Source organism: Phyllostomus hastatus, unplaced genomic scaffold (genome assembly GCF_019186645.2).
Source record: "Phyllostomus hastatus isolate PE091 unplaced genomic scaffold, TTU_PhHast_1.1 phas_scaffold_93, whole genome shotgun sequence".
Taxonomy (NCBI): domain Eukaryota; kingdom Metazoa; phylum Chordata; class Mammalia; order Chiroptera; family Phyllostomidae; genus Phyllostomus; species Phyllostomus hastatus.
The window spans coordinates 25,343,646-25,362,404 of NW_025334042.1; the positions used below are offsets into that span (position 1 = coordinate 25,343,646).

General features: G+C 43.4%; 1 protein-coding gene across 2 annotated transcripts in view; it reads right to left on the reverse strand.

Moving 5' to 3' along the window:
* ANO6 (anoctamin 6) overlaps positions 1-18,459 on the reverse strand; it is a 192,765-nt gene extending 174,306 nt beyond the window's left edge. The window contains exon 1 of one of the 2 annotated variants that reach the window (XM_045829292.1): positions 17,936-18,459. In XM_045829292.1, the coding sequence (XP_045685248.1) occupies positions 17,936-18,002 (67 nt within the window). In that variant the 5' untranslated portion in view covers positions 18,003-18,459. The remainder of the gene's footprint in view (positions 1-17,935) is intronic. The other variant, XM_045829293.1, reaches the window with a different exon arrangement.
* Positions 18,460-18,759: the final 300 nt, after the last annotated feature.

Here is an 18,759-nt window from a genome sequence, read left to right on the forward strand (position 1 = left end):
GGGCCCTAAGTGTGTTTCTGAGAAAGCAGTCTGGGCAACTTGGCAGAAAAAAGGGACAAGCCAAATTGTCAAAACTGAAACAACACAAGGTTAATGCTAAACTGATAACTAAATGCTGAATTTTAGAGTCCTTCTTGCCTGGAGTCAGAATTGGTTCCAGAGACTGCCGTGTGACTAAGGCAAGAAGTGGGAATCAAGAAACGGGTTGGGGTGGGGGAAGGGGGCCGGTCTGGGAAGGCTGGAATCCAGACAGAGTCTAAAGCCTGCTTTAACCCAGGCAGAGAAGATGACTAACACGTAGTGGAAAGCAAACTCAAGAAATCATGAGTCACCCTTAAAGGAAACCATGGTCAGCGTCAGTAACTTCTCTGGGAACGTGGAAGGCTTAAGCAAATATTTTGGACGCTAACATCCTCTATCAACACGGAGTCGCTCCTTCGTTCTGGATCGGTCATCGTCCCTGTTTTCTGTCCTCAGAGCTCTTCAGGTTCCGTATAAGGCTAATAATATCCATCTAGAATGTTTTTACTAGTAAAAACCAGCAATGAGAGCGGACCTTTGGGAAAAACGAATTACTACACTTGAACTCCTCACACTGAAGGAAGGCATCCACAAACCATCCAACCTGCACTGTATCACACACACCAGAAAAATCGTCAGTGGACTAACGCTCAGAATGAACATGCGGTTTGGTTTCACAATCACGGCTGGGCAATTAAAATCTGAATCTCTGTGAAGTGAGATGAGTTCATTTCTCCCACACTTCTTTCGACTTAAGGAAACATTTGCAAACTTCCTATTACAGGCAAGGCATTGTGTAAGCTGCTAGAGGGATTACCAAAATAACTAAGGCCAAAAGAACACTTGACTTTCAAGTAAAAATAGAATTGAAAGGTTAACTATTTATTTATGAGAGATGTAATACTTCAAGATTTAATTCAAAATATTTTTCCAGATATTCTTACAGATAAAATAGTCTGAACTACTAGACATAATTACATCAACATGGACGGATCTCCAAAACTATCACACTGCGTGAAAGAAGCTTAAGCACGAAAAGGTGACATTTTATATGATTCCATTTATATGAATTCAAGAACAGGCCACACCAATTTACGAGAGTAGAAGTCGTTATGTGACATCTGGCCTGTAAGGAGAAGGCCTGACTTGAGAGGCCGATGGAAGTGTCTTCTATCTTGTTTGGGGTGGCAGTGATGCTACTGTCAGAGCTTACCAAACTGAACAATTAACTATTTCATTGTATGTAAAATATGACTTTTAAATAGTAAAATATACCACTGGACTAAAAAATATTACTAGGAATAGACTGTTCAGATAAAATCATGGCAAAGGGTTAATGGTAATATATTATGTACTTGATCCCAACAGCATTTATAGAGAAAATATTTCCAAATTGGAAGGAATCTAATGTAATGGCTATGACAAGAAGTTCAATAACATAGTCATATTGAGTAATAGATTTCAGTAACGCATCAAAGACCCTCACATGGAAAAATTATGGGACTTTAAAATAGTAATAAAATCAGAATTTGTATCCGTTTCCTTCTGCCCTATCAACTGAAAACAAAACAAGTTTTAATCTGCCTCATCTGCATTACTCTATCACTAGGGCACCTTGGCTATACACAGGGAAGGAGCTCCAGAGAGTGACTGCCTAGGGCAGCAGCCCCCGCCCCAGCCCCTTGTTCCACGAGGGACGTGTTCTAAGACCCCCAATGGATGCCTGAAACCACAGACAGCACCAAACCCTAGACACCTGTACACCATCTTCTCCCTACATACACGTATCTATAGCAGTTTAATTTATAAATTAGGCACAGTATGAGATTAACAACAATAAAATTAAAAAATTATAATATACTGTCATAAAAAGTATGTGTATGTTCTCTCTCTGATACCTGACCGATAACCGAGACGGCTACTGAGTGACTGAAGAGCAGGGAGCACATACAGTGTGCAGACGCTGGACGAAGGGATGATTCCCATCCTGGGAGGGGACGGGGCATGGTATCACGCGACTCAGAAGGGCACACAATTTAAAACTGATGAGTTACTTATTTCTGGAATTTTCCATTTAATATTTTTAGACCTTGGTTGACGGTGGGTAAGTAAAAAACATGGAAAGCAAAACCACAGATAAGGGGCGGGGGGCATTAACTTAATATCAGGATTTCTCAAAGGGAAAACCCTTGATGGAGCATGTCAGAGCCCCCGTGGTGCTTTTCCACCCACACACAAATTCTGATTCATGTCTCAGGGGCTTGGTTATGACTCCCAGCCAGAGTCAGTCACTTCCGGACAGGAATGAGTCATGTCCCTCAGTGAGCATGACAGGAAGACTAGGAAATGGGCTCCTTACTAGGTCCCTGCCCCTGTCAAGTTAGCGGGGGGGGGGAGATGGACTGCAGGGCACAGGTGTACCTGCGCCACTCCTCTTTCCTCCTCCTCTGTCAACTGAAGGACACTGCAGAGACTGCTGAGGCCCAGCCTCCCAGCTCCTTCTCCTTTAACTTAAGGAAGGGAGAAGACTAAGCTAACCTGAGCTACAAAGGAAGAAGAAAGGAAACTGGGAGTGACCTACCAAGTTTTGGTCCTTCCCAACCCAGTACTAATATTTTAGCCCATCTACCAAGAAATAAAGGGGCACAGGACCATACAGCAACAATGCCACTTGCTCACCTTCACAAAGTGCATTAATGGCTACAGAAATTAATGTAAGCAAAGCCCGGGGAAGATTCCCCCAATACAGCTCAAAGTGCAGGCCTGGAAACATCTGTGGTGTTTTACACACTAATCTAACATACACCTTGAGCCTTCTCATAGACCTTTTTCAAGAGTCTGAGGCCATGCTATTTTTAGAATTATGAAAATAACAGCTGCACTTGTTAGCCATCCTCTGGTGAGGGCCCATCCTGGCTTTGGATACACCCAAGTTCCATTCTCAGCAGTGCTATCCTCCTCGTTCAGTCTCTCCTTTTTTTTCACAACCTTTAAATATAATGTTAGCATGTTTGTCTTCCCTGCCAGTCTGCCTACTCATCAAAGGCAGAGGCTGTTTCTGTCTCATGTATTGCTCAACCCTAGTGCTGAGCACAATGCCTGGCATATAGAAGATGCTAAATAGGCACTGGGAAATTGAATGAATTTCTGCATGCATTTTTATTTTGTCACTTATTAGAATACAAGCTCCAGTGAAGATGGGATCTTCTACACTTGGTTTTGTATCCTTAGACCTTAAATGACCCACAGGAGGTCTTCAGTAAATGCTTACTGAATTAGCAAAGATTGTGAGACAAGAAAAACCCAGGGCTCTGAACTAAATTAAATCTCTATGCACATGACTTTTTAAAAGGGCAACAGACCTGATTTATGAAGGCCACTGCTAGCAAATTCCACAGTCAGCTTTCCAAGGGATGTTTCTGTGTGTGCCAAACAAGTTAAGATTGTGATTGAATGCTTCAAAATAAGTATTTTGGAGGATAAAGCAAGCCACTAGCCACAGGTTAGGGAACTGTAACTCTCAGGAAAACCATGATTACCACATTGCCCAAAAACCATTTGCTGTGTTGCTTACCTTTAGAGTAGATAACAAGGCCTGTTAGAAATGTTCATGTCTCCTTTATGTTTTGTAAGCTGCAGTGTGGTAGAAGCATGTACCCAGAGGGTACTAAATACTATTTAAATTTAAATGGAGGCAGCAGATGTGAGACGGTCTGGCTGGCCATCTTTGGAATGGCGTGCAGGCTGAAACCATGGATGACAAGAACTGCAGTTCTAAGTGCAGTAACTGGAGAACGGAATTTGGGCTTTTACTGAAGTTCTCTTCAATGAAAGGCTTAAACAGAGAGCAAATGTCTTAAAGTCTACCTGATTTGGGGATAAAACCCACCTCCTTGCTCTCGTTTTGCTGTCATCTACCCAATGGGAAGAGTGAGTTTTCTTAGATCTGCTGCTCCCAAAGGGGGTCTGGCAGGGTTGAGTTTAAGCAACTGGATGGAGGTTGAATCACTCCCAAGCACACAAAGTGAGAAATGTTATTTCATACACCTATTGTACAAATTTGGTAGAGACTGTTATTTTTATGCCACTAAATTCAAAACAATTCAAACCATAACAGTAGTGATGTTTTTGTGTTCATGTTTCAGTTCTATCATTTTTCTCTGTAACACAGCCATTTCTTTTAACAGAGATTTTACTTGACTTCAAACTTTTAGATAATATTCCATGAACAAATTTTATTCTTGTGGACAAATTGAATATCTGAAAATTTTTCTGTTTAAAATAACTGCTCATTCAAGTGACAAAAGGTACATATTTAAAAACTACATATTTTACTAAAAATTTACATGATCAATACCAAAAATACTACTCTTTAAACTTTAACATAAGCTACTTTTAAAATCTTATATTGTCTAGATTAATGTTATTTCTTACACATTTCTTCAGTGTAAAAGCTATCAAAATATCATTTCACTTTTATTATATATCTTTACACTACATTCTCTTGCCTTTCAAAACTTCAAGAGATGGTACAATTCTATTGTAAAATGCATCCACTGGAAAGTCCAATTTAATGACTGGATTTTCATTTCTCCATTTTAGTTGTTTTAATGACTGCCACTACTTATTCATTGGTAGACTGTGTGCCAGGAACTGTCCCTCATCCTTTTATATATTAATATGGTAAGCTTATAACCACCCTGTAACATATCATTACCCCTTCTGCATTTCTGTTCTACCCCTACTACATTTTTGATATGAAAAACAATGATCCAAAGTTATAATAACCTGCCTGAGGGTTGATCGACATCCAAAGTCCTATCTTTCCAAGCACACCAGACAGCTTTTCAATAATCGATATCTTTCATTCACTCATTAAACACAGATTTATTGATCACCTTCTACATGCCAGGCATTCACTGAGGTGATAGTTCCCCTCAGATGCTCAATTTAATAAAAAAGAAAACAATTACAATGAGCCGTATAAATGAAAGATATAGCTGTGTGGAAGAAAGGCAACATTTCTAATAAAAAAGAACAGCAGTAAGTCTGGCCCTGGCTGATGTGGCTTGGTTGGCTGGAGCATCATCCCATAACCAAGGGGTTATGGGTTGGATTGCTGGTCAAGGCACGCACCTAGGCTGTGGGTTTGGTCCCTGGCCCGGGTGCACACAACCCCTCGCCCAGGCACATGCAGGAGGCAACCAACAGATGCTTCGCTCTCGCACTGATGTTTCTCTCTCTCTCCCTTCCTCTCTCTCAAAAAGCAATGAAAAAAACATGTCCTCAGGTGAGGACAAAATTTTTTTTAAAAAGGGTAAGTCTCGGTTAAGACATAGGCAAAAACAGCTACTCATACTATTAATAACATTAGCTCATAATTACCAAAAGCTTTTAGTGTATCGGGCATACAATCCTGCAAAGTAAGATTTTTAAAAATTATATCATTTTTTATACAATCACCCTTGAAGTAGGATCTAATATTAGCTGCATTTTACCCAGAAGGGAAAGTTATATTAACCATTCAAGGTCACACAGCTAGTGACTGTCTGGACTGGAAACAAAGTTTCAGTAGTGCTGGCCTCTGTCTCTGTGAAGAACCAGGCTAAATGTCTGATGAAAATACTTGGGACAAGGAAGGATAAAGGACTCTGAGAATGATGGGCAAGTGAAGGGCAGGAAAAGGAGCTGGTGGGGGATAAATAAAAAGGACCACAGGCCAGCGGAGGGGCCCACTTCCTCCACACCGCAGTACCTCAGGACGCTGGTCTGCAGCCCTGGCCCAGTCGAGGAGGCGAAGCTGTCTATAACAGGTGGCAGAGTCATCTTCAACGCAGGGAGGAGTCACCCTTTTATTTCAGGTTCCACTGAAAGTGCTGCTAATCAAACTCAGGTTTTCATTTGCAAAGCCAAACCTTAAGATTGATTTCACCTGATCCCTGGCACCTACACTTACTCAGGGCTCTCGGGGCGGGGGCAGGGCAGGTAGATCCCCTCAGGGAGAGAGACGAAGGACCTAGTCTCTCCTCCACCTCTCCAGACCCAAGTGTATGCAGATTCCCAAAGCATCCACAGCCCTCTGAGAGTGGAGTTTGGGTGTACAGGGTAATGAGGTAGCTGAGAAGGTCCTCTCTTAGAGATCCAGGCTAATCTCCAATTCTGAAGACATGCAGAGAATGAGGTGCCAAAAACTGAGCTGCTGGCATTCACAATGGTCAAAAACTGGGAAGGGGCTGGTGGGAAGCTCATCAAAGGTAAGTGGGTTTTTTGCAGCAGGTCAGCCATCACCTCCCTCACCTGCCTTGGGACTGCCTCCCCTCCAGTGAATGGTGAACTCTCTGAGTGAACCCCCATGCTTCCACAGCCCAGTAGTGACTATGGAGTCATGCACAACCCTGAGCACTGAGAGAATCATTACTCTTTCCCTCCTCTGTGCTCCTGTCATGGTCTAAAGGCTCAATTTGTAATCAAAGCTATTTAGTGCTTACTTGTCTCCTCGCTCACTTCTTGAGCACACACTGCTACAGTTACACACACGTACACAGGCTGGTTACAATGGCCTGGCAGCAATTGGAAGAATGTGAACTACAATCCTTATATTCATGAGCCACTTATTGGTTGGCCAACTAAGTTCAACCCTAGGACCTTTTGCTAAGATCTCCTGAGATTCCCCTGAAATAGGTTTCCTGGAATCTGGAGAGCTCAGTCAGTCTGAAGATCTGTGATCGTAGAGAAAAAAATGCACACACAGTCATGATATCTTTGCAGAAATGACATGATGTTTTTCAACTCCTTTATCTTTAAATACATGTGTCTGCGGCACAGCTGCTGTCGTGATCCCCCCACCCTGAAAGTCCCTGCACATGGCATGACACAGAGCAACACCGCATGGCAGCAGGAAGGACTTAGAGCTCTCCAAGGTTAAGAGTAGCAGTTCCCATGATTGCTTTTAATTTTTATTTATTGACTTGTTTTAGGGAGAGGGGAGAAAGAGAGAAACAGATCTGTTGTTTCACTTACTTATGCATTCATTGGTTGATTCTCATATGTGCCCTGGTCATGGGTCAACCCCACAACCTTTGTGTATAGGGATGACGCTCTAACCAACTAAGTGACCCAGCCAGGGCTCCGGTGAATGCTGTTAAATACAGGAATTCATTAGGATGGTACATTGTAACCACCCCCTGTGCAACGTGGGTGAAAAGGCTCCACCCAGCACTGTAGGTCCCACCTCACCTCCTCATAACATTCCCACAGGGCTGAAGAAACAGGCTCAGAGAAGCCTAGACACTTGCCCCAGGTGAGATTCTAGGTGACAAAGCCAATGCAAACTCAGGCCTTCTGACAGGAAGACGTTCCTTTTCCCTCCTCACCACTCTCCATCAACAAACAGCCTTCACCCATGCTTTCTTCCTTTTAATTTTTTTTTTTTGCTGTCCTCTTAGGGATTAACTTTCCCCTAAGAAACCAAGAAGCTCTGTTTAAAATCTCTTTTCCTAGGTAGCATCTAAGATCAATAAATTTGTACTGTTTCTTTCCTATTTGTATCACTTAGAAACAATGGTGGATTTCCTTTGTTGGTTTTTTTTTTTTTTTGAAAAAGAGTCTTTTATGTTTTATATAAATTAAGCATTCAGAGTTTAACAAGTAACAGAAGGAAATAACAAATGAATGCAACTGTTTCCAATCATAATATAAGTAACAAAACTTAAAATAATGTTGAGTTTTAAATGCAAGAAGGGTGCATCATTTTTGTCTAGAATTTAGTGGGAAGTAATTTCTCCTAAAAACTTAGCACAAGCTGGGTGGCGGGAAACGGGCTTAAGGTGTGTGTGTGATGCCACAAGCCAGACCAGCATCATGTTGTCTGTCCAAAGACTGTTTTTCAAACATCTAGATATAATAGTGTCTGGAGAAATCATAACAAATTCAATTATGTAAACACAATCTTAGTTTATATAAAACAAGCTTTATAAACAATCCTACAATTTGCATAATTATACTTTGTGAAAGAACATCTATATACATGACTTTGACCCGAGGCTAAAGTTCTGCCAAAGTTAAAATAAAAATTATAGAAAAGAGAATTTTAAAAACCAATATCCTTTTTCCCCCAATTTCAAGTATTTGTATTTTAAAATGTGGGAAATAGTAGAGTTTCAATGTCCTAGATTGAAAGCATTAAATATAAAAGCAACATCTGGACTTCACAAAAGAATATATTTTCTTTCATTTGTATTTTTGGCTACTGAATAACTTACTGCAGCAAGTTTTTCCAATTAGCATTCAGTGATGTAGCCAGGGCAGTAATAAGTACCATGGCAGAGAAAGGTGACTATTAACCCTTCGATTTGTCTTCTGTGCAAACATCCCATCTGATGCTTCGGCTGAATAGTATTTGAATTGCTCTTTGGTACATATCCAAAATATTTTATTGTTGACTTTTTCAGCTAGTATTCTTTACACTGGCTGCTTCTTAAAATGGATGCTAATTAATTTTACTTGCCGTATTAAAAAGCAAAATGAAACTATACAAGAAAGGCAGTAATGACAATGACTTAAGACAATCACTCGATTGTATTAAATTCTCAGAGTCTCTATCTTTTCATAGGCGTTACCAATCAGCCAAGAAGTACATTTCCTTGGTTGAAGGGAACTGGGAAAGATGCTTTTCTGTTCTAAAACTAGTGATTTTTCCACAGACCCAGCCCTGAAGGCACTGTATCAAAAGCAGATCAAGAAGCTTAAATCTTCCAGCATGCAAAGCCTCCATTACAATGTAAGATAAAGAGGAAGGAGAATACAAAGATGGTGAGGAGCAGAAAGAGAATAAAAATGAAGAATAAATGGCATCCTGGGATGATGTGTGTGGAGTAGCATGTGCACCCAGGCAGTTGTTTCTGCTTAGAACGTGAGTTCAAGTGCAGCTCCAGATTAGCTTCAGCACAAAAACTGTACAGATTGTTGTACAGCCAATAAGACTCTTGGGAGAGGAAGTGCTTTTTAAAAAATGCAGGTTGTAGCTTTCTGAGGGGTGACTACAGTTAGATGTTAAGGCTTTTGATGTCAAATGATTCTGAATATTTCACGGTTTCCTTCATTTCTTGACTTGCATGTGGAAGCACAGCCAACTCACAGGAATCAGTACCAACAGTAAATTCTGGGGTGTTTTTGGAATGTTGTATTTTGTTTTTTAGAAAATTCTTAATAAAATTACATACATTTAAAAACACAGTCCCAGCCCTGACTGGTGTAGCTCAGTGGATTGAGCACGGGCTGCGAACCAGAGTGTCGCAGGTTCGATTCCCAGTCAGGTCACATACCTGGGTTGCAGGCCATGACCCCCAGCAACCACACATTGATGTTTCTCTCTCCCCCTCTTTCTCCCTCCCTTCCCTCTCTAAAAATAAATAAATAAAATCTTAAAAAAAAACAAAAAAAACTGCTTTAAAAAAAAAACACAGTCCCTTAACAAATGCTTGTTGAGTATCTACTACGTGGAAAGCATTGCCATCATACGCAGGCTGAGGGTCCAGAGGTCAATGAGAAGCCTACTGACACTCCAAGATGTCTTCAATCGGCTACAATACGAAACACAACTGAGAGGTAGGATAACAGGAGAAAATCTAAAGTATCACCAGCTAGAGTGAAAACTTTTATTAAAATACAATCATTTTAATTCAATGTGCTACAAACAACACTTTGAGCATTCAAGACCATCCTTTAAAGCTAGATTGCGGGATTCTTAGTAATTTAATCTTCCCTCAATAATTTCAGAATTTAAGTAATATCTCTGATGTAAATCTTCACAGGAGGTCTTGATGTAAATTTCTTGGTTTCTAAAAGACAAATAAAATGTATAGCAATCAACATACGTGACTGTTTCATCCATTTGAGAAAAAAGAAAAGAGAAAGGGGTGTGTGGAACTTGTTTACTCTTTCCAAGCTGAGTTTGTGTTAGATCCACAGAATGATGAGAAGTGTAAGAGGAGACTGGGGGACCCTTTGGAAAGTAATTATTTGACCTGTAAGTTAGAATCTGGGAAACAAATTGTGCCTGTGGATTTCAAACTGAAAATAACAGAAGGTTTCTGGGAAAGATCCAAACTGACTATGCTAAAAAAGAAACACTTTAAGGACAGTTTGCTTGGTTTTTCAGTTGTCATCACCCTCATAGAAAAATAGATTAGATATATATATATAGATAGATATAGAATAAAGATATGTATATGAACGATCCCCTTGCCATAGCAAATAAGGTAAGGACAGCATCAAGGTTTATCCCCCGAGAAACCATGGCACATTTTGATATGCGCAGGACACTCCCTTGTCCTAGCCCCACTCCTTCACTTACCTCCTCACTCCTTTCAGGGCTGGCTCAGGAACTGCCTCTTTGGAACCCTCTTGGATTCCCCAAAGCAAGGTTACAGGCACTCCCCTTGGTACCAGGACTGGCCCTGGTCACATCTTGATTACAGCATTAATCACAGATTACTGCAATTCCCTATTCACTGCCTTCTTCCTAGATAGTGAGATACTGGAGGTCAGCTAGGACTGGAACCTAGCTGAGTGCCTCATAGAGTAAGTACAATCAACATTTTTATAACAAGTAACTGAGGGAATTTCAAAAGCCATAAAAGGGAATTCTGCTAGGGCCATAAAACCACTAAGCGTTATGTTAATCAAATTATTTTAAAAGAGTGATTCGGCTTCTGGCCAAGATGGCAATGTAGGCAGACATGGTTCACCTCTTTGCACAAACACATCAAAATTACAACTAAAATGCAGAACAACCATCACTGAGGAACATCAGAAATCGAGTTGAATGGAAGTCTGACAACTATAGAATTGAAGAAACCACATCCATCCAGACTGGTAGGAGGGGTGCAGAGGTGGAACAGGCTGGACCCACAACCCCATGGATAAAAATCTAGGAGGGATATCTCAGGAGTGAGGAGTCCCAGCCCCACACCAGGCCCCCCAGCCCAGGATTCCAGGGCTGGGAAGATAAGTCCCCACAACTTCTGGCAGGCAACTTCTAGAGACAGATCGGTGGAGGAGGCTGCTAGAGCCCTAATCAGTTCCTCTTGGGGAACCCAGACTCCCTCTGTCTGAGCTCCAGCACCAGGCTGGCATCTTGAAGGGCACCAGTGATATACAGGGAGAAAATGAAGTGTCTGTCACTGGGGCAAGTACAGGCCCTAGTCGCTCTGCTGCGCCATCTCCCCCAGAGAGCCAGTAGTCTGATGCCAGGTCTGAGACTCCATCAACCTGAATAACAATGTGTGACCCATCTTGAAAACCCACAGAGCCTCAACCCCACCCAACTTAGGGACCCACCCAAGCTGCTTTTCCATAAGAATGGCTGGTCTCCTAAATCTTAACAAACAAGAAACAGCTGGCTTCAGTGAGCCCTAGCAGCAGCCAGATTAGAGTCACAGCTTGGCTTCACCTGGGAATCTCCAAGCCCAGCACAAGTAGAAGCCATCTAAGACTGCTTTACAGCTCAGGCAGGGTTCCCTGGGCAAAACATAGGTGGGGGGCTGACCTTGGCCTGCACCACCCAGGAAACCCCAGGCCTAGCACACCCACTGGACAGCTACAGACCACGTCAGAGCACCACCACTCTGCCCCTGCACAGCTGACCCTCCATGGAGGGCAGAGGTTGGTACTGCTGAGTGGCCTGGGTAAATTCCTCCCATTGATTTGCCAACAGCAACTCTGGCTCAACTGCAAGAGAAGGGTGTACTAGCCCACACAAAGGGCGCACCTCAAGTACCCAGCTTGGGTGATAGGGGAGGTTATGCCACTGGGCCCTACAGGACACCTACTATATTAGGCCACACTACCAAGACAGGTAGTCAAAGCAGCTCTACCTAAAACATATAAACAAGCACAGAGAGGCTGCCAAAATGAAGAGAGAAAGAAACATGGCCCAAACGAAAGAACAGATCAAAACTCCAAAGAAAGAGCTAAATGAAATGGAAATAATCTGTCAGATGCAGAGGTCAAAACACTGGTTATAATGATGTTCAAGGAACCTAGTAAGGACCTCAGAAGCATAGAAAACATCCAGTCAGAAACAAAGGATACATTAATTGAAATAAAGAACAGTTTACAGGGCAACAATCGAGTTGATGAAACCAAGAATCAAATCAATTATTTGGAACATAAGGAACCAAAAACAACCATTCAGAACAACAAGAAGAAAAAAGAATCCAAAAAAATGAGGACAGTATAAACAGCCTCTGGGACAACTTTAAAAAGTCCAACATTCACATCATAGGGGTGTGAGAAGAAGAGAAAGAACAAGAAACTGGAAATTTATCTGAAAAAAGTGAAAGAAAACTTCCCTAAAATGATGAAGGAAATAGACATGCAAGTCCAGGAAGCACAGAGAATCCCATTTATGATGGATGCAAAGAGACCCACTCCAAGACAGATCATTTTTAAAAGGCCAAAGATTAAAGATAAAGAGAGACTCTTAAAAGCAAGAGAAAAGTAGTTAGTTACTGGAAGGTTGCCAGATGGAAGGGGGTAGGGGAGAATGGGTGAAGAGGTGAGGGAATTAAGAAGTACAAATAAGTAGTTACAGAATAGCCCTGGGGATGTAAAGTACAGTATAGGGAATGGGGTAGCCAAAGAACTTACACGCATGACCCATGGCCATGAACAATGGTGGGGGCATTGCCAGATGGAATAGGGAGGGCTGGGTGAAGGGGGGCAAATGGAGAAAAATCAGGACAACTGTAATATCATAATCGGTAAAATATAATTTAAAAAATTTAAAAAGTCGTTTATTCATCCTTTCAACAATGATTTGCTTGGCTTCTACTGAGTATCAAGCACCATTGTAGGCACAAGGGACACAGAATAGGAAGCACACAAGACATCTGCCTGCAGGGAACTGACATTTTAGAGGACAGTGACAAAGAGAGGTGTTTTTGTTTTTAATTATAGCAATGAAATGTCTACAACATTAGGACTATTTTACATGTTTTCTAGAAGATCCAAATGGCCTAGTTCCAGTCCCCAAGAAACTTACACTCTAGTTGTGGGGATAATTAATGCAAAGATAATGAACAACAAAGACAAAATACAAGGTGAATGCTAATTGGGTAGAAGAGGAAAAGAAAGGGCAAGAGAATTCATCGATGGGCACTTTGGGCTCAGAAGATCAGGAACAACTTTCTGGGTTTGGCACCGGCTAGGGAAAAGAGGAAGTGAGTCTGGAATTACAAGGAAGGGGAATGGTCTGAGCCAAAGCAGAGGAGAAATGTGTAAGGCTTGTTGGAAGAACAGAAAATTCTCCCCTCCTGCAAACCTGCTCTCCTTGAGCCACCACTTTCCACCTAATAATCGCCCAGTTCAAGTTTCAGACTCATCCAGAACTCCTCTCTGCTTCCTGGAAGCAGTCAGTCTCTTCAGAGCTCACAGATGCTGACTCTTTCAGAAGCTCTCAGACTCACGCATCTCTAAGAACGTGGCCACTGTAGGCATTTCGGAGCCTGACTCAGGAAAGGCTTGCCTCCACCACCTCCTCTCTTCAACCTATTTTTCCAACATGCTGTCAGGGAGATCCTTCCAAAAGCAAATTCAATCCTATCACTCTTTTCCTTGAAATCTTTCAGGATCTCCCAATCAACTATGCAGTAAAATCCAAAATCCTTAAATCATGCTAACAGTCTTCATGGCACGAGCCCTCCCTGCCTTCCCGGCCCTTCCACCACAGATGAATTCCAGATTCTCCTGATCTCACTGCATTTGTCTGGCCCTTCAACATCTGGCCCACTCAATCCCTTCTGAGAAGCTGCCTGCCATTCTCCGCCCACGGTTGTGTACAAACCTCAATAATGGCACTTACTGCAAACACCTGGTTCCATGGAACCCACCTCTCCACAGCCAAGAGCTGCATCTTACTCATTCTTAGTCACCCAACACTCAGCCCAGCACCTAATCCTGTACCAGGCACAGCACATTTGCTCAATTAATGTTGATAAAGCAAAGCTGGGGCTAGGAGAAGATTTGCAGGTGATTAAACATAAAGCAGGTAGTAAGGTGATAGAGACTGTGCAGGAAGACAGTGGAAAGACAGCAAATTAAAGCAACTGAGAGGTGCAGCTGAACCATTATCTCTCAGAGATAATAGGCCTCTGACTACCCTTACCCCCCACCCCAGTGATATGACCAACAGCTGTGAAGACCAGACAATAAATTCTTTCCTAAACAGGCTGGGAATGCAACAACCAACCACCTAAACCAAAAGCTTTTTGCCTGAACTGACTTGTTTCTGTAACCCTCTTCTTTGTAAGAACACTTTTCCTCCCTCAGTAAAGCCTGAACGTGGAAATGAAAGAAACAAAATAAAACAACATACTAAATACAACAGCTACATTCTGGCTACAAAAGATGTTTCCATCATTTTGTACCTCAACAGGAAGAGATGTTGAATGCAATGCACTGATTTATTTGGGGGAGATCGAGTGTGCTCCTGGAGGCAGCTAAGGACCCTCTTTCGCACACCAGGCACACAGCACCTGCCTGGGCATGAGATCTCCACCAGCACCACTGCAACAGGGCTGCAGGCCAAATAGTTCCCACAAATACATCTGTGGTCGGTTGTTGAAGCTCATGGAGAAAATAAGTGGCCTTTTGCAAAAATGCTCTCAGGCCAACAGGTTGTCTCATTCACAAACCTTTGGGCATAATTTCTGGTGGCCATTGAGTTAAGCAAATATGGAAAAGATGCCCATGTTGAGATTTACCATCTTTGATTCTCTAGGCTGGTTCATGCCAAACAAGGAGGCAATCTTTTTGCTCAAAGTACTAAACAGTTCTTCACAAGTAGGGAGAAACTCACTAGCTTAAAAAAAAAAAAAGCCCCAAATCCCAGTCTAGTAGAGGGCACACTTCCATATGTGCATGTTAAACATCTCTATGATGCAACCAGGAACCATGTCTAGTTTAAAAAGTTTTTCTTTTCTCTCTTGCAAATTAGCTGGTAACAGATGTTTTATCCTGGAACTTACGTCAAAATAACTCTCCTGCTCTGAATTATAAAGTTAATATTTATAGAGAAATTTCATAGAAATCATCAGTACCTGAGTGGGTTTTAAATGATTACACAACTATTCGTAGTGAGCACCAAGTACTAGGAGAAATATGTTAGTCAACAGCTTTAACACAGCCCTGCCTTGCAAAACTAGAGGCAGAGGTTAAAATCATAATCTTCATTTCACCAGAGTTTCCTCTCCCATAGTTGGAAATTATAATTACTTCATAAAAGGCTATATAGCATCAGCCTACTTCTGGTAACCTTTTAAAAGGCTTTACAAAAATGTTACAATGACATGAACTTTCCATTGGCATTGGAAACATTTTCTGTTGATATAAAATCACTGCAACCCACATTAAATTTATGCAACAACCAAAAGTTGATGAACCATAGATATTTGTTGCCTGATAGAAAATATGTTGAACTGACCCCTGGACACACTAAAACATTCATATCAGTAGCCAATGAAGTGTAGGATAAAGGAGGAGCAGAGATATTTCATTTTTTCTTAAATATGTCTACACTGTTTGACTTCATAGAACCAGCACAGATTACACCTGTAATTATAAACAAAAAGAGCCCATTGCCACACACTTAAGAAAATTTTTATGATGCGTCATCATGTCGGCACAGACCAGACCAAGCTAGTTTTCTTTCTAAACTGAGGTCTATGGAAGGCACAGGGAGACAGACAAAGCTCAGACTGTTACATTTCCATTTGGGTTTTTACCATTATTTATTTACCATACTCAATATAAATAGTGACACCTCACCATAACTGACAAGACTATTTTCAAATGAGACAGACTGCTAATTTTATCATAACTTTTTTGAGTTTGTTCCTATGATTTCTATTTTGATGTAATTGGGATTTACTACTAAAGCCTGTCAATAGCATTTTGCACTACCTGACAGCTGGAGTCACTGGGTGGAAGGGGCATTAATCTGTGCAGGTCTTGCAAATCAGAAAACCTGGGTTTGAACCTTAACTAGCTGTGTGAGAAGCTGGCAGATCAACCTGTGAGCTTAAGTTTTCCTTCCTATACAAAATAAAAACACTATTTGCTTCCTCCATAGGGATGGATACCTAGTAAGTCATTTTTAACTGAGTGACAAGTACAGCTGAATCATGGAGTAAAATCCCCTCTATTCGATTTGTCCCTGGTCAACAAAGAAGTTATCAAGTACTAGGAATTTAAATGAGCCGTGACTACAATAGCCAAGACATAAAAACAACTTAATTGTCTGGCTACAGATGAATGGATAGAGATATGAGATGAGATGTATGTATGTATGTACACACACACACACACACACACACACACAATTTGGTGTAACAGTATTTAGCTATGACAAAGAAGGAAATCCTGCCATTTGTGACACCATGGATGAAACTTGAGGCCGTTATGATAAGTGAAATAACTCAGACATAGAAATACAAATCCTGCATGATCTCACATGTGAAATGTAAAAGAGGTGAACTCATAAAAATAGAACGAGGGGATTGGGAAATGTTGGTCAAACTTCTAGTTATGAGTAAGTTTGGGGGATCTAATGCACAGGACAGTGATTATAATAACTGTGTCACATACACTTTAAAGATGCTAAGAGAACAGATCTTAAATGTTCTCACCACACACACACGGCTACATAGCTAAAGCTACGGAAGTAATCACTTTGCGATACATCAGAGTATCAAATCAACACATGGCACACTTGAAACTTACATAGTGTTGCACGTCAACGCTATCTCAGCAGAGATAGGAAAAAGTAACTAAATAAATAAGCAGTGCCTAGACTGTGAAAGGAACCAAAACCACACCTAACCCCTAAAAGTAAGTTACTTTCTAATGTTATTAGAGAAGAATAGGGCTTTAGAACATGGACAGGAACTGTTACATTTTAAAGTGCTCTGTCACCCAGGAAACTGAGGCGGAGTCTGTGAAACAGACCAGCGTGGTAATTTAATTTTCAGTCTTGCGGAGGGCCCAATGTCCTCTGTTCCTTAGAGTGTTCTCTTTAGTGCCCGATTTTCTCACTACTCCTGTAATTGTTTTCCCTTTCCTGGCCCCCTCCCACCTTTTTGGTTTGCTTTTTTACTGTGAAACATCTCTCCCTCCGTTCCTTTTACAATTTCTGTGTCTTTTTAACTCTCATTAGGAGTGGGCTTGCCCCGCCCCCAAGCTCCAGAGGCCTCTGGACTCGTAGGAAATGCCTGCGGTCCACCCTACCTAAGGGCTTCCTCCTCTGCTCACCACCTCGCGGGCTCTGAGGAAGAAAAAAGGCTGCCGGCCCGCGGCCGCAAATCAGTTCCCGGGGCCGCCCCACCCGGTCCCAACCCTGCGCCTCCCAGAGCCGCTTTCACCTGGGGAGGATTCAGGTGGGTCGCACCCCTGCTCTCCACCTCTGCCCGCTCCCCCCACCCCGCCCGCGGGCGTGCCGCCCACGCCGGCTCTCCGGCATCCCCAGCGCTGGTTCCAGGGGGAGAGAAAATGACCCAAGAGTTGTTGTCTGAGTCAAGACTTCCCCGGCGGTGGCGACCCAGTTGTCCGCAGAGAGTGTTCAGGGTCTGCGTCCCTCCCTGTCCAGACACTGTCCTCGCGCCCCCGCGCGCGCCCCGCGCCTCCCTGGCCTTCCCGGGGGCGAGCCCCGCCCGGGAGGCGGCGCGGGTCCGCGCCCGCAGCGGCCGCATTGCGGCCTCCGGACCGTGGCGGGGGCTTCCTCCTCCCCGCCCGGGGAGCCCTCCCGCGGCCGGTGCGGCACCCACGCGCAGTCCCCAACTTCCTCCCGCGAGGGCTGGGGCTTTGGGTGTGGACGCGGGGACCCGCGCCGGCCCAACCCAGGGGTCCCCTTGCTCACCGATGTCTCCATCCTCGTCGTCCTCCTCCTCCTGATCCATGTCCAGCAAAACGTCCCTGGTCATCATTTGCACGGCTCTCCCGGAGGCGGCTTCGAACTTGGCGCGAAGTTGGGGCTCCCAGGGTCCGGAGCGGCGCGGCTCTCGCGGGCCTGCCGGCCGGGTGGGGGCCGCGGGGCGGGTCTTGCTCCCGGCTTAGGGGCCGCTGGGCCCGGCCTGCGTTCGGGGTTCGGGGAAGCCCAGGCGAGGCAGCCGCGGATCCAAACCCGGCGCCGGGGGCTACCACTAGCCACTGAGCATGCCCAGTGCGCAGCGAGGCTGGCAGCGGAACGACTGACTTCCCCCGGCTCGCGGGCCGCTCAGAGGGAAGTCGGGAGAGTGAAGAGAGGGCTTGGCGCTCGCCGTCTGCACGCGAGTGACCTCGCAGAAGGGCGAGGCGTGAGCAGGGGAGGGTGGGAGTGGACGGGGCTCCCCGAGTGCTGCCCCCAGCCGAGGCAGCTCTCTGTTCTGCTACCAGGGTAGACACATGTGTGAGGCTTGCTTTCTTTGAAATCTGTTACTGGAGAGAAGATCTGGCTCTCGTTAACAACCCTGAGGACGACCCCTCAGAACCGTGCTTAAAGGCGACGTGGAGCCAAAGTAGAATATTAAAATATCAATTTCTCTGACTCTAACGGGCGAACCGAGTATTCTGTAGGGAAGAGGGGGAGGGAGATTACAGAGAAATGAAGCAAAACTCGTACGTAGTTTTAAAAAAGAGAAAAGGAAAAAGCGAGATCCAAAGAAACACGTTCACAAAAGGCAGGAGGATTTCCGCATCAAGTGA